Source organism: Porites lutea, chromosome 9 (assembly GCF_958299795.1).
Source record: "Porites lutea chromosome 9, jaPorLute2.1, whole genome shotgun sequence".
NCBI lineage: Eukaryota > Metazoa > Cnidaria > Anthozoa > Scleractinia > Poritidae > Porites > Porites lutea.
In genome coordinates this window covers 29394074-29407660 of record NC_133209.1, presented here as the reverse complement: position 1 = coordinate 29407660, position 13587 = coordinate 29394074, and the positions used below count along the sequence as shown (strand labels likewise).

At 39.2% G+C, this 13587-nt stretch overlaps 2 protein-coding genes across 2 annotated transcripts in view; both read right to left on the bottom strand.

The window, feature by feature from the left end:
- Positions 1-1999: 1999 nt before the first annotated feature.
- On the bottom strand, positions 2000-4927 carry LOC140949157 (voltage-gated inwardly rectifying potassium channel KCNH6-like). Its single transcript, XM_073398389.1, has 4 exons — positions 4520-4927; positions 2930-3317; positions 2608-2813; positions 2000-2284 (listed from the first exon to the last, which is right to left on the bottom strand). The coding sequence occupies exons 1-4, from the start codon at positions 4925-4927 to the stop codon at positions 2000-2002; spliced, it is 1287 nt and encodes a 428-aa protein (XP_073254490.1).
- A 6040-nt stretch (positions 4928-10967) lies between these two features.
- The window catches only part of LOC140947849 (voltage-gated inwardly rectifying potassium channel KCNH6-like), a 16953-nt gene continuing 14333 nt past the window's right edge, over positions 10968-13587 (bottom strand). The window contains exons 4-7 of the mRNA XM_073397048.1: positions 13356-13555; positions 12872-13124; positions 11983-12191; positions 10968-11603 (exon numbers count right to left, since the gene is read on the bottom strand). Of these exons, the coding sequence (XP_073253149.1) occupies positions 11154-11603; positions 11983-12191; positions 12872-13124; positions 13356-13555 (1112 nt within the window). The 3' untranslated portion in view covers positions 10968-11153. The remainder of the gene's footprint in view (positions 11604-11982; positions 12192-12871; positions 13125-13355; positions 13556-13587) is intronic.

Below are 13587 nucleotides of genomic sequence, written 5' to 3'. Positions count from 1 at the left end.
ATAGCCTGAGCTGGTTTCTTCTGCAGACAAAACGAACTGGACAACTTCTTCCTCCTATAGAGATAAATTTAAAGATCAAGCACTTTTAGTTATCTCTTCCAGTTACTGCCTCTTAGGGTATGGACTACGATGCAGCCTGAGAAAACAAACCAACATTTCGCGAAGCCACAACTGGTATTACCGCAAAATGAAGTGTGACGCGCAGAAATTCCATACTGATGACGCGTCACTACCCAGATCTGGGCAAGGCTTCTGATTTGTTGAGGCAAATTTCCCTCGAGGCACGACCAATCAGAAGCACTACCCAGATTTGTGTAGTGACGCGTCATCTGTATAAAATTTCGGCGCACGTTCCAAGAAGGAAAAAGCCCTGGAAAGGAGTTTGTTCTAAAACGGACAAAATTACAATATCCTCAGACACAGGAAACTGTTAAGGCAAAATGTTTGCTTTGTTATGTTCTTTTTCCCTCACGTACACAAAAAATAGAATTCAATACGTTGTCTTACATTGGCTAAACTGTTGATTCTATATGCAGAGGCATGTTGCGCAACTATAACCAAGAAAGTCCACACATTTAAGGGCGTCTGTTTTAGGCTCTTGATTGCTTTCCGCTATTCTCTCAGGTAGAAAATACAGCCACTGCTAACCAAAATACAATTGGCCTGTTCCAGGCGTTCAAATAATAGGGACGGTGCAACGAAAAGTGAAGAGGAAAAACAGCGAGGAACAGGCTAAAATATGATAAATTGATCTCACCTCCGCTTCAGTCCCCAGGTTGTACGCCAGCTCCAGATGAGTTAGAAAATCTTCTCGAAACGATGAGTAAGCCTTTAGCACCGCAATCAAATCACTCCAAGCAACTGAATGAATTTCGCCTTGTGTTTGAACGCGAAGGCTCGCATTGGCTTGCGGAATATACAGACTCTGAACTGTACTGTAATCACAGCTGATGACGCCACCTTTACCTGTCAAATAAACAAATGCAAGGTTTCAACAGATAATAGTATCCAGCGATATAACTTTGTTTTATCTTTATATTTCTCCTTCTCATTAAGAGTGAAGAAGTGTGACGTCACAAAAATTCAATTTTGTGAAATTATGGGATAGGTTGGCACATTCGGAAAGGACGAGATGAAAAAAATTTCGTGCCAAAAATCAGCCTGTTGTTGTCTTGGATTGTAACTTTTACGATCCAGGCCTATTTTAGAAGGATTTGTGTGGAGTCATCGAAGCATAAATAAAAGTACGTATATCTCCTCAACAATTTGCATCAACAACCGGTCGGATTTTCGGCTTCGGGGCTTTTTTCATCTTGTTCTTCTGAATATGCCAACCTATCCCATAATTTCGCAAATTCACTTTTTGTGACGTCGTCGCTTCTCTTCTATTGTAACTGAAGTTTAAACTATGTATCTCAGTTAAAAAAAATGTGATAAATTTTGATTAGTCTTAAGTTGGTGAGCACCCCAAAACGAAGTTTAACTTAGGCCGCTGTTAATCAAATATTTGGACCTCCAGATATCTTCCCTAGTGGGTTATTTTAAGAAGATAAATGCTTTTCTAGTGTACGCTATTTGCTATCATGAAACTACGTAGTTACGATAAATGGTGTTGGGATAAAAGCATTGGGCAAAGCGAAAATGACTCAGAACACTGGCTAAACTCCGTTTAAATAATTGGCCCTTAATATTTCAAGCTATGATTGATTCTTTTTATGCAGCTGTTGCGGTTAGTTTAAGTACAGTGACCACGGTACTGTGCTTCGGTGTGAGTTTCACAATCGGACAAAGTGCGCTTACTATTTGTCAAACTGGCCGGCCAGACCGGTATAGTTGAAGGAGAAGTCTACTATAAATCGTGACCATATAGCCAGATCAGTTTATTGCTAAATAATGTCCACGGCAGTGACTGGTTTAAAGACTAAGTGATTTCATTTTTGAAATGACAAGTCTGGCGATCTCTAGCGGGCTAGTTCTGACTTCTGGAAAACGTCCTAAGTTAAACCATTATAGAACACTGTTGGAACCAACCTAATGTTAACATAGTCTCGTCATGTTTTACCACTTCAATGTTGCCTTTAGCTATGAAGTACAACCGTTTAACCTCATCTCCTTGTTTTATAATGTAGTGTCCTGGAAGATAATGTCGGATTTTAAATCTCAAAGCCAGAGCACGAAGACATCCCTCTGACGCAGTTTTGAACACGCCACATTCTTCGAATAAACCTCGGTGTAAATGAAGGCAGACATCTGCCTGAAGCGACTCTGGAAAACGCTTGATTACCTTAAAACAAATTGATGAAGTAAATAATGTGTGTCGTCTCTGCTCCAACTGTTTATGACTGTTAATATATAGATTAGCCAAGGATAAAAGCGAAGCGTCCATTTTTATAATTTTAATTACTTAAAACCAAAATAATAAAACGAATAAGCTTCAACCTAAACAAAGAAATCCAGAAATTTGTACTTACTAGTAACTGATTAACGAAAAAAAGAGAAAATTATAAATCAAATCTGATCACAATACTGATAGCATAGTCTCGGAAACGAATCTTAGCCAAACGTCTGTATCAGTAAAGTTGCCATCTAAGGATTCGTGCGTCTTACCGTTTCCATGTCAACGCCTTTGGTGTAGGCCCACTCGTGTCTGAAATATTTCTCTAACTCCTCCCTTGTGAACTTGGGAATGTTGTAAAAACGAACGAAGTCCTCGATCATCCTCAAGTTATCATGGAAACGTGACGTTCGTGAATAAAGCCGCTGAATGATCGCGGTTAAATTTCCAAATATGAAGGCGTACAGCAAGGCTGGGAAAATCAATAATTATTGTACTTATAAATATTGGATTACACGATTTTTTGTCTGTGGATAAAATACGTAACTGAAGAGTGGCCGTTTAGGTAGAAAACTGGATACATAAGCTGCTTACCTCCAAAGATCATAACACAAACCGAAAATACTTTTTCTGCATCAGTGTTCGGAGAAACGTTCCCAAAACCAACGCTTGTGAGACTACTAAGGGTGAAATAGATAGCGGTAATGTAGCGAGTGGATAGGCTAGAGTTACTACTCGTGAAATTTGTTCCATCACCATACTGTTGTCTCTGAAGCTTTTGTATCCAGCCGAATTTATTCTGTGTCTCTGAAAAACCAATGGCGTGCCAGACGCATGCCAGCCAATGAGCGATGAGCGTAAACAGGCACGTAAGCAGGATGACAACTGCGGTGCCATACTCTGAGTAGCGGTCCAGTTTTCGCGCCACACGTACCAATCGAAGAAGGCGCAAGGTTTTCAAAAGTCCAAATATAGGTGTAGTCTGAATCGACAGATAAATTTAAAATTATCCACTAAGGTTTATTAAATTTAAGTGATCAGCTCTTTACAATTATTTACTCTTAGTTTGAACAGTTTGTTCATAGTTTTCACACCAAGACGCTGGATAAAGAGTGGCTAACAAGTTTTCAAAAACCGCAATTGCAATCCGTTTTAATCTTCTTCAAGTTTGTCGATCTCTGTCTTCTTTTGAGTTTGCTGTGTTATTCATACCATCTTTTTTAAGTTTGGAGCTGTTGATTTAAATTTATGATTCCCTCATTATTTAGTGTTTGGGCTTTTACTGTTGAATTTTGATAAGTGTCGTGAAACAGCTCAGTCTTTTAAATCGTTAAGCTAGAGATTCCACAAAGTGTCACTGGTCGCCCTCAACTTAGACTGCAAGCATTCCCTTATTTTTCTCAGTGATAGTGGAGCAAGTGAAATTCGAAGCGCGCGTGAAAACATCTGTAAGGAACGAGGAAAGCAACACACGGAGGAAAGAGAGAAGTGTACTCAATTGTTTGCCTTGTTTCGCTATCCCAGAGGAACCTTAAGCACTATTCAGTTTTAATCTACTCTTAGGGTAACATATTCAAAAAGTGTCTTTTCTTCTACCATACATATTCCAGATGGAATTAACATTAAGAAATTGTAGTTTTATAAGACAGCGGAAAACCGGAGTACTCAAAGATAAACCTCACTGGGCGAGAAGGCCGAACAAACTCAGCCTCCGCACAAATGACATCACCTCCGGGGTTTGAACCCAGGCGTTGATGGAAGGACAGTGCTCATCCCTAGCGCTGCACCAATAGCTATAGACCTTTAGATTCTAGCTAAGACGGGTACGACTACGAAGACGGACGCGCGCTTGAAACAGTGTCATTTTTAGTTGGCGGGAAAACGTGGTATCCTAGTCTTCATTCTGCTATCAGTTTTAGCAATAATATCGTACTAGCGGAAAAAAACAAGTTATGAAAAGTTAGAAGTTTTAACATTTTGAGATCGGAATAGCCGGGCTTAACCACCTCCAAAAATATAACTTTGCTGGCTTTTCTGGTGAAAAAAAAAACGGTACAATGATGGTTTCCAGGATGCCTATTTTTTGACAATACGCGAAATGCCTTTAAGTCAAATCTCGTCCTCGAATCTCAAAAGGTGTCCAGTATTAGCTGTGGAAAACTAACGAAAACTTACCGAACCTACCTTTTTAACTGGTGATAAAACCATTAACTCGATTGGTATGGCCGATAAAAAGTCAACCACAAACCAAGTTTTCAAATAATGCAGTGCAATTTGTCTTGGAGCGCTTACTACTTCGTCGGTTGAAGGATTAATAAAGGTTGTCCTGAAGTTAATCAAAATGTCAGCTATAAATATAACATCCACCAGAAGGTTGACGGCAAGCAGAGGGGTAAGTTCATCGAAGTGTGACCATTTGCTTCCTTGTAGCGGTAGTAAAAATGCTGCAAAGTAGGGAATTTCTATTGCGGTGAATATAACGAGCGCCAGAATAAGCCAGTCCCACACTGCTTTGAATAGGGAATCATGGCGGATTTTACACGGGTTAAGATGCGTGTCCGTTCGAGGATTTGAACTGGAACTAAGAGACATAACCTGTATATAAACAAAATACAAGTGCTTATTTTAAACATTTAGGGCCGGAAAGTGTTACAATTGCACACAAAAAGGATTTACCACTCTATGGAGAGACTAATGTTGTCTTTATGCATTGGTCCCACTGGGACCCATTAGCAGGGGTGATGAGGTGTTTGGAATGAATCACGGAGTTCTAAACTGAGTTCGCGGACCCCTAAATTCATCCTTCGCGTTGAACGTTAAACGCAGAATCATTGCAACATAATTCTCATTAAGAGGTTATGAAGCCGAAAACCAATTTATTAAAGAAAGATATTTCAAAGAATGTAACAAAGATTTACGAATCGTTCCTTTCCTAGACTGCAAAGAGTCCGTATTTTTGCGTAATCAAGTACGCGCGAGCAGTCAAACAAAAGGTCTGGAACGAGGTTGAAAACAGAGAGCGAGACTGCGCGCTTTACCGATTTCTTTACTGATTTTGACAAAAAAAAAACGACTATTTTGCAGTCTATTCTTTTCCATGTGGCTTATGAGTTTCATTTCAGGCCATGGGCACAGTTATATAACTATCATTCTCTCTTGATGCTACCGACAAGTAACAGTATATCGCACAAAGGTACACCTGCAATTAGAGATCTTATCACCTTACGCTCATTCAAGAATAATCTTTGAGAAGATTACATCTCTTTCTAAGTAAACACGACTAAACTCATATCACGGAGATATTTTGCCACTAAAAAATGGAAGGAGCTAGCAAATGGTACTAGAAAAAAAGGAGGTACTAATAGAGTAAAAAACAAAATTCGATCGCTTAAGTTTGACTGATATCTTGATATTGGAATTCATATTAACTGCTGCATGTTTTTTTTTGTTGCTGTTTTTATTGTATGTCTTCTTAGTACGTAGCTTTTACAGTTTTTATCTGATGAATTATTGTACATTTTTTAGTCTTTATTTTTTGGAATATACTACTGTAGGTCTTTTGATTACCTATAAATTAGCTGTCAAAGCAAAGCGTAACTCCAAATCGACTAAAGCATCTTATCTTGATTGCCGGCTTCATCAGGCCACAGTTCTTCATGACTATCGTTATCGTTATCCAGTGGATTTGACTTGGGAAGTGTTATCCATTGGAGCTAGAGTTTTAGAGTCACTATAATGCTACACTGAACTTGAAATAGTGTCTCTACTAGAAACGTGACTACATTGTACTACAAGAGACTACAATACATTTTTGTTAAAAATGAACATTCTGTAGAGTTAACTCCATGTTTTAAATGTGGCTCGTTCGATCGAACACACCCTATCAAAGAATTTTTGTCAAAAGCGGGTTTTTATAGCGGAGCTCTGGCGCGCGAAGCGCGCCTGCGGAGCACCATGGGTAAGTAAATCTACCCATCCCAGAAAATTTGGTAATCACGTGACCGTACACCGCCCTCAGCCCGCCCGTCCGTCCGCACCACAGGGCAACCAATGTTCAATCACACTTTCTAGTTTGGGAGCACAGGAAGACTGATATTGAAGACATATTGCACATCAATCTTGTGATCAATTGACAGCTGTCAAAACAGGGTATCCGCTGACCAGTATTACCTGATCGTATCGCGGGCTCAGGTGTCGACCCTTCGAGGTCGAGTATCTTTTTAAAGTTATCCGCTGACAAGTTACTAGTTTTCAAATGATTGCAGGCTCAAGTTTAATTTTTCAATTCGTATGAATTATGTTGTGTTTTATATGTGCCGCACAATTAAAATTTTGATTTCAAACTGACCTCGGAAGCTAAGAATTAAGCCAGTTTTTATAGGCAGGGAGGACATGCTAGTTGCCTTTGACTTTTCTCACCAAGGTCACGCGTTGGTCACGCTCTACGTCAAATTTTTATACTCTGATTGGTCAAAATTTGACAGGTGAGTTCACGCGGAAAATTTATGCAGCATCTTGAAACTTGTTTACTTTGACAGCTGAAGCTGACAGAGTTTTGTGTCAACTTGTAATGTTTTTAACTGTCTTTTTCCACTAAATGTACAAAGTGAAATTCAGCTGCTATCAAGAGTCTTCTGTTATTCATGGCTAGTTTGTTTATTGGGTTTTTGGTTGAGAAATACGTCGCTTTGGCAAAGTCGCAAATCCGATTCGGATGGCATCGTTTTCGTTTTTCACCTTGCTTGATGCGTAAGACGGTTGAAAAGTCTGAAGCGGTTCTGGCCTTACTTGATAGTTTTCAGTGCATCTCAAAAGGTAAGCCTGAGTAATTATTGTATTTGTTTGTTTTTTATATCCAATTTAATGAAGTCGAGCGTAGTTTACGCGGCTATTTGGTTTATGCACGTTTGTAAGATTTGAGACAATGATCTGACCGAGAGTGACCGAGTATCAGGTTTGATTATCAGCTTACGGAACTTTAAAAAGCCTTTAGACATTTTCTCACCGCAAATAGAAAGAAAACGTTCCAAAGAATATTTGGTTACAATTCTGGCTGTAAAAGAAAGCTTTGAGCGATTTTCTTGCCTCGAGTTCATCTTTGAAAAAAGCAAACACCGGGAAGCCGGCTTAAAACGTAAACAAGGATTTTCAGAGACACTTTAATACTTGTCTTCGTGAATGAAAATTGTTGTCTCTGTATATGTTTCACCGAATTATTTTCCCTTTCTTTATTGATTGTTAGTAGTCTCTTTTGCAATTTTAATCGCTGTGCCGTTTGTTTTCAGTTGCTCATGAACATCGCTTGCAAGAGTAGTCAAAATGCCGCGCGTATCAAAAGCTTTTGAAGATTACAGATCTTTATAATAATTCTTTATTGTGTTGAAGCGTATAACTATATTAATCTTAATTTAAACAGTCGACTTGACAAAAGTGAGGACTGGCTAGCCGTATAGGTGATTTTGGAATTTTTTTGACGATTTCGCTAAAAGCCCACACGTGCTTTGATCGTCCTGAATATTGAATGAGTGCAATTTGTATTGCAAAATTGTGAAACACTGCATTCTGTCCGACGTCTGTATGATGAAAACGGCGCCTCATGGTACTGTTTCACCTCAGATGTGATGTACAAAAAGTACAAAAGGTTGGTTTACACGTCCCCAGACTTGTTGGCAAGATTTTGTAAAGTAAACATGTCGAACGCAAAAAATTCGGCCTGATTTGTTTTCCAGGCCTAATCTACTGTGATCAAGAGCCATTATGGCTCTTAAATGTGATCGAAGATGATTGCTATTTTTTGGGTGTACATATAAAGGCTATCAACTCGATGTAAGATTAAGTTCACTCTTAGCTTGGACTGTTTGCAAATTATTTTTCTCGAAAATCACGTAGTCTTTTCCCTCAAAAGTCACATGAATGTGCTCTAAATTAAAGTTAACTGATTTGTGGAATACAAGTTTATTGTTTGATTTGAATTATAAATTCGAGTTAATAGGAGCTTCGCTTTTAGCCCTGGCTAAATCTATATATTATGGTTTTTAATCCGACCATAAGGTGGTAATTTTGCTCGAAACTTTCAATCTTCCGGAAGGCTCCGCGCGCTTCGAAAAAGTCTTTCTGAACACATGCCAAAAAACCAATCTAACTATGAAATTGTCAAAAGTTCACGTAATTATAACATCAGGACTTACCCAAGTTTCTGTTGTTTTCTGCTTCGAAAAGAAATATATTTCTGAGTTTTGTTTACGCGCGTACACCTCAACGGTAAACTCGCGCGGACTTGCTTACGCACCGTTCCAACACTTATGACATAATTTGGCTTCGCGCGCGCAGAGTCTGACAGACATGTCAAGCAGGTGAAACCCTCCTTCACCGTATCTTTTGACGTTTTGACATTTCACACTTTGACAAGAAAAAAGGTTTTTCAGAAAGTGGATGGGGTATAACAGATGCATACAGGCTCACCCATTCTTTCTTCTCCTTGTTTTTCGCTGGTTCGCTATTTCACTGCTCGCTCACTATTTTCGCTCGTCTGCCCTGATCAAGAGCCCGACACAAGCTAACTCAGAGACCTGAGATCAAGCTCAATTTTCATTCGCTTTGTAAATAACATTCAGACGTAGCCGTTTAGAGAATGCATGAGAACCGCTAAAATTGGGCCTGATCTCAGGTTAAGCTCAGTGAGGAAATCACTTCTTTCCTGTTTCTCGCAGTCTATTTTCCACAAAACCCCCATCAAACCTAAAGAAATTCATCAACCGTAAACGCGAAAATAAGCGAAGCTTTGCTGACGTTATTGGCGAACCTTTGTATACGTTTTTTTTTTTTTGCCTCATCGGCCCATGCGTGTCATTCTCTGATCAAGCTATCTAAATAAACTCTCAGACTATCGAAAGAGCATAACAGTTTCAGTTAACTGTGAAAATTTGAGCCGGACATAACGAATAGTTTTGGAGAAACTTTGAAAAAGTCGAAACTTTACAAAGAATGGGCGGTTTAAAACATTAATGGGTGGTTAAACACGAATGAATTCTCGCACATTCTTTCCTAGCACCTGCTACGCAGGATAATGTTGAGCTAGATGGAGCCGCAATACATCGGTGTAAGACTAAGGGTCCTTTGTAAAGATAACAAGAGGGAGGCTGATACGTATCTCTGCGAAATGTTCCGCGTTTCGCCAGCATGGAGGATCTCAAACAGCATCTCGTAAACAAATGGTGCGCCAGCAAAGATCGTTATTATAGGGTGTTGGCAACAAGGACAGTTTTCGTGCATTTGTTTTCTGCAAAAGTAAAATGCAAACCTTGCATTCCTAATAACCCCATATACTATTGGGTCACGGGTATTGTCTATTGCGCTTTGCTGTTGTCATGCCTGGGAACGAAAATAAAGAGAGATAATAACAGGAAACCCAACTTTAGCGCAGAATTTCGCATCCATTTTATTACTTAAATTTCATTTTTATTTGTTTATTTCAACGATAATTACAAGAACGAGTATACAAAATTTCGAATATTGGTTCGTGAATTTGCATGTCTAACATTCGTTAATTGAACGATCGTCAAAAACATGCTTACTAACATTTATGACAAAGCGCATTTGTACATTTCCCTTGCTCACGGTAAAAATCCTGTTAGTCTTTTGAACTTCTCACATTTAATATCTTTTCAAGAGACTTTTAGAACCAAATAATATAACTGGTTCATTGTTAGATTATGGAAATTATCTCTTTTTTTACTTTATTATTTTTATTTTTTGCTCATCCGTTCATTGTTAAAATATGGAAATTTGATTTAATTGTACTGCATTTCAAAGGTTGCCTTGTGCTGTTCAGTGGTGGATCCACGCCTTCAAATAAGGGGGGGCGGCTATCCAGACCCTGGCACAAGGGGGGGAGGCGGTTTAAAATTTTTTTCCGGCCCTTCGGGCCTCAGTTTGTTCTGAAAATAAGGGGGGGCACCGCCCCCCCCCCCGGGCCCCTCCCCTGGATCCGCCACTGCTGTTTTACTAATATCTACGAAATATCTACAGTATTTCGCCAGGTATAAATGGAGGTTTAACATTTTTACTTTCTGAGGAATAGAACTTGAGTGTGGTTCACCTCTAGACAAAGAAATGACTAAATTTTTACCGATTCATTTAAAATATCAGCTGTTTGTGATTTGCTCCAGATAATTCTTCATAACCAACCGGCGCTTACCATATTTGGAAGATGCGAGCAATATACCATTTATTCGATGGCACATTTGATTGGAAGCGAGGTTGATCGATGGTGTATTTAATTGGAAACGAGGCTGCTTGGGCTATAGACCATCGATCAACCTCGCTGTTTATTCAAGAGTAAATTTGCATAGATGCTGGCCACGTGAGTATAAACGCTCTGTACTCTCATCGACCACAAGCGAGAAAAATCGTTCTGTTGTTTAAAATTTAAAATTAAACTGTTCTATCAATAAATACCGTAAAATTCCGAAAATAAGCCCCGGGCCTTATATTTTTCAAAGGCCCATATTCGGAGGGGCTTATCTACGGAGGGAAATTTGGGTTTAAAATCGATTGGGCTAGCCTTATAGTTGGAAGTAAATTTACTGTTTTTGTGCTGTTTTACTTTGTATTTGAGGGCACATTTCCGGGGGGCTTATATTTGGAGGGGCGATTTAAAGGAGGGAGCTTTTGCGTCACCGGTTTGGGGGGCTTATATTTGGAGGGGCTTATACACGGAGGGCTTATTTTCGGAATTTTACTGTATGTGTTAAATAGTTACTTGGCAACAGTAGTACGAGAGAAGGTTGAATGCGAAAGTAAAGCATGGATGTATTGATTAAACATTTGTGGTTCTGAGATCAGGAGCAGAATGTCCCTTCTTCGAACTTCGCAAATAACTCAAAATTGTCTCAAAGTTTCCTGATATTCTTTCCTCCATGGTTGTGAGCCGCGTTTCTAAGTTCTGCATTCTTTGTTCAAGCATTCTAAATTCGGTGTTATGCGAGCACTGCACTTGAGCGGAATTTAGCTGTGATATTAACGAAGGAGGTGTGGTGTTAATAGATGGCATTAGATTATGGATTCTTGGCTCACTTCCCCCGCCGCCATCCCCTCCCGTTGCGTGTTGTGTCTGAGGAATTCTGCCATTTATGAAGAAAGTTGGTGATCCTGTGCGTTCGAGCCTGTCCACGTTACCACGCGAGGAGAATGTTGATCGTGCGTTGGACAATCTCCGCGGAGAGCCTGGATTTGTTTCTTCTGGAAATAAAAGGACGACCTCTTCATCCTACAAAAACAAATGATAGATGGCTAAATAGAGTGCAACTGCCTTAAAGTTATCTCGTCCAGTTAAGGAAAAGGATGTGATGTGAGTTTTTTTGAGATCACATTCCTTTTATACTTTAAACCAACAATGATTGAATATGTTCCAGACGAAAGTACATTGTCCGAAAACATGCTACAACTAAATGTAACTACAAAAAAAATCCATGCAGAGCAGAGACGGATACACAAGTAGCAGAAATATACAAAAGGGGCATCCAAAGGAGATGAAGTCACAATATACGCAGATCTACAAGACAATGTTGAGGCAAAAATATCGCCGCATCTAACACTCTTTTGAAAACTTGGTCTGTTACACTTCCGCGAGCTTATCGCGATCTCACCTCCGCGTCAGTCCCCAGATTATACGCTAGCTCCAAATGAGTGAGAAAATCTTCTCGAAATGACGGGTAAGCCTTTAACACTGAAACCAAATCACTCCAAGCAACTGAATGAATTTCGCCATGTGTTTGAACGCGAAGGCTGGCATTGGCTTGCGGAATATACAGACTCTGAACTGTACTGTAATCACAGCTGATGACGTCACCTTTACCTGTGAAACAAACAAGACACAACAATCCAGATAGTATCAGTAACTTAGTTTGCTAAGAATTCTCATTCTAATTGTTGCAACCAAATTTTTTTTAGCTCGGATTGGTCATTCGAAATAACGAAATCAGTTATAATTAATTCTTAATAGTTTAAATTAAGAGCAATAACCAAAAAGTCATCGCGATGGCGATGACTCTGGACGGTTCTTTGAACAAGTATGTGCTTAATTCGATTGTATGTACTTAAAAGACTAATTAACAATATAAGGAAAAAATAGAAAAGGGTTTAATAGGTGTTTATTAAATTTGATAAAATGCATCGTCTGAGATTTAAGTTTCATTTTTTGAGAGGGGGTGGGGAGGGTAGTTAAACAATCCAGCAATCCTGGAAAAATGAACAGAACCATAGGAAAGATTTTTAGGCCCTTTAGAGTTTGTATTTTATGTACTTGATAAAATATGAGCGGTAGATCTGTATGGGTGTTCATTAAAAATTTCTTTTGAACTCCACTTTTGGCTGTGTGTATTGAACTGAAAAATATCGTGCAATTTTTTTGGTATAAATTGAAAAAAAAAACAATGTCATCATGCAAGTTTTCCTCTTTCTTTCTCTTTTTGGATTTCACGTAACCCTCAATTTAGGCGCAGTCAGAAAAACAAAACATATTACCAAAATACCAACCTAAAGTAAGCATAGTCTCGTCGTGTTTTACCACTTCAATGTTGCCTTTAGCTATGAAGTACAACCGTTTAACCTCATCTCCTTGTTTTATAATGTAGTGTCCTGGAAGATAATGTCGGATTTTAAATCTCAAAGCCAGAGCACGAAGACATCCCTCTGAAGCAGTCTTAAACACGCCACATTCTTCGAATAAACCTCGGTGTAAGTGGAGGCAGACGTCTGCTTGAAGCGACTCGGGAAAACGCTTGATTACCTAAACAAAGATTTGTAAGATTAATATGCGTGGTACATCACTTGTCTACTGAGTACAACAATATAGCTAAAACGGCAGCCTACAAATAAGCTCTCGAACCATAAATTCTGTACAGGAATGTAGGATCGGGTGGGAAAGAAAGTTTCGAGTTTTGTAGGGTGTACGTCACTTAACCTCATCTAATCATAAAAATATCATTAGAGTTGATACATATGGGGTCAGGTGTCTTACCGTTTCCATGTCAACGCCCTTGGTGTAAGCCCACTCATGTCTGAAATATTCGTCCAACTCCTCCCTAGTGGACTTGGGAATTTTGTAAAAACGAACGAAGTCTTCGATGATCCTCAAGTCACGATGAAAGCGTGACGTTCGTGAGTAAATCCGCTGAATGATCGCGGTTAAATTTCCAAATATAGAGGCGTACATCAAGGCTGCGAAAATCAATTCAAATCTTTGTGATTGT

What these genes read in the sequence shown, in the direction of transcription:
- LOC140949157 (XM_073398389.1), bottom strand. Translation starts at nt 4,927, where the DNA reads ATGTCTCTTAGTTCCAGTTCAAATCCTCGAACGGACACGCATCTTAAC. An exon ending in TTTTATCACCAGTTAAAAAG is followed by an intron (nt 3,318 to 4,519) that starts GTAGGTTCGGTA and finishes CTGTCGATTCAG; the next exon opens with ACTACACCTATATTTGGACT. An exon ending in AAGGCGTTGACATGGAAACG is followed by an intron (nt 2,285 to 2,607) that starts GTAAGACGCACG and finishes ATTTGTTTTAAG; the next exon opens with GTAATCAAGCGTTTTCCAGA.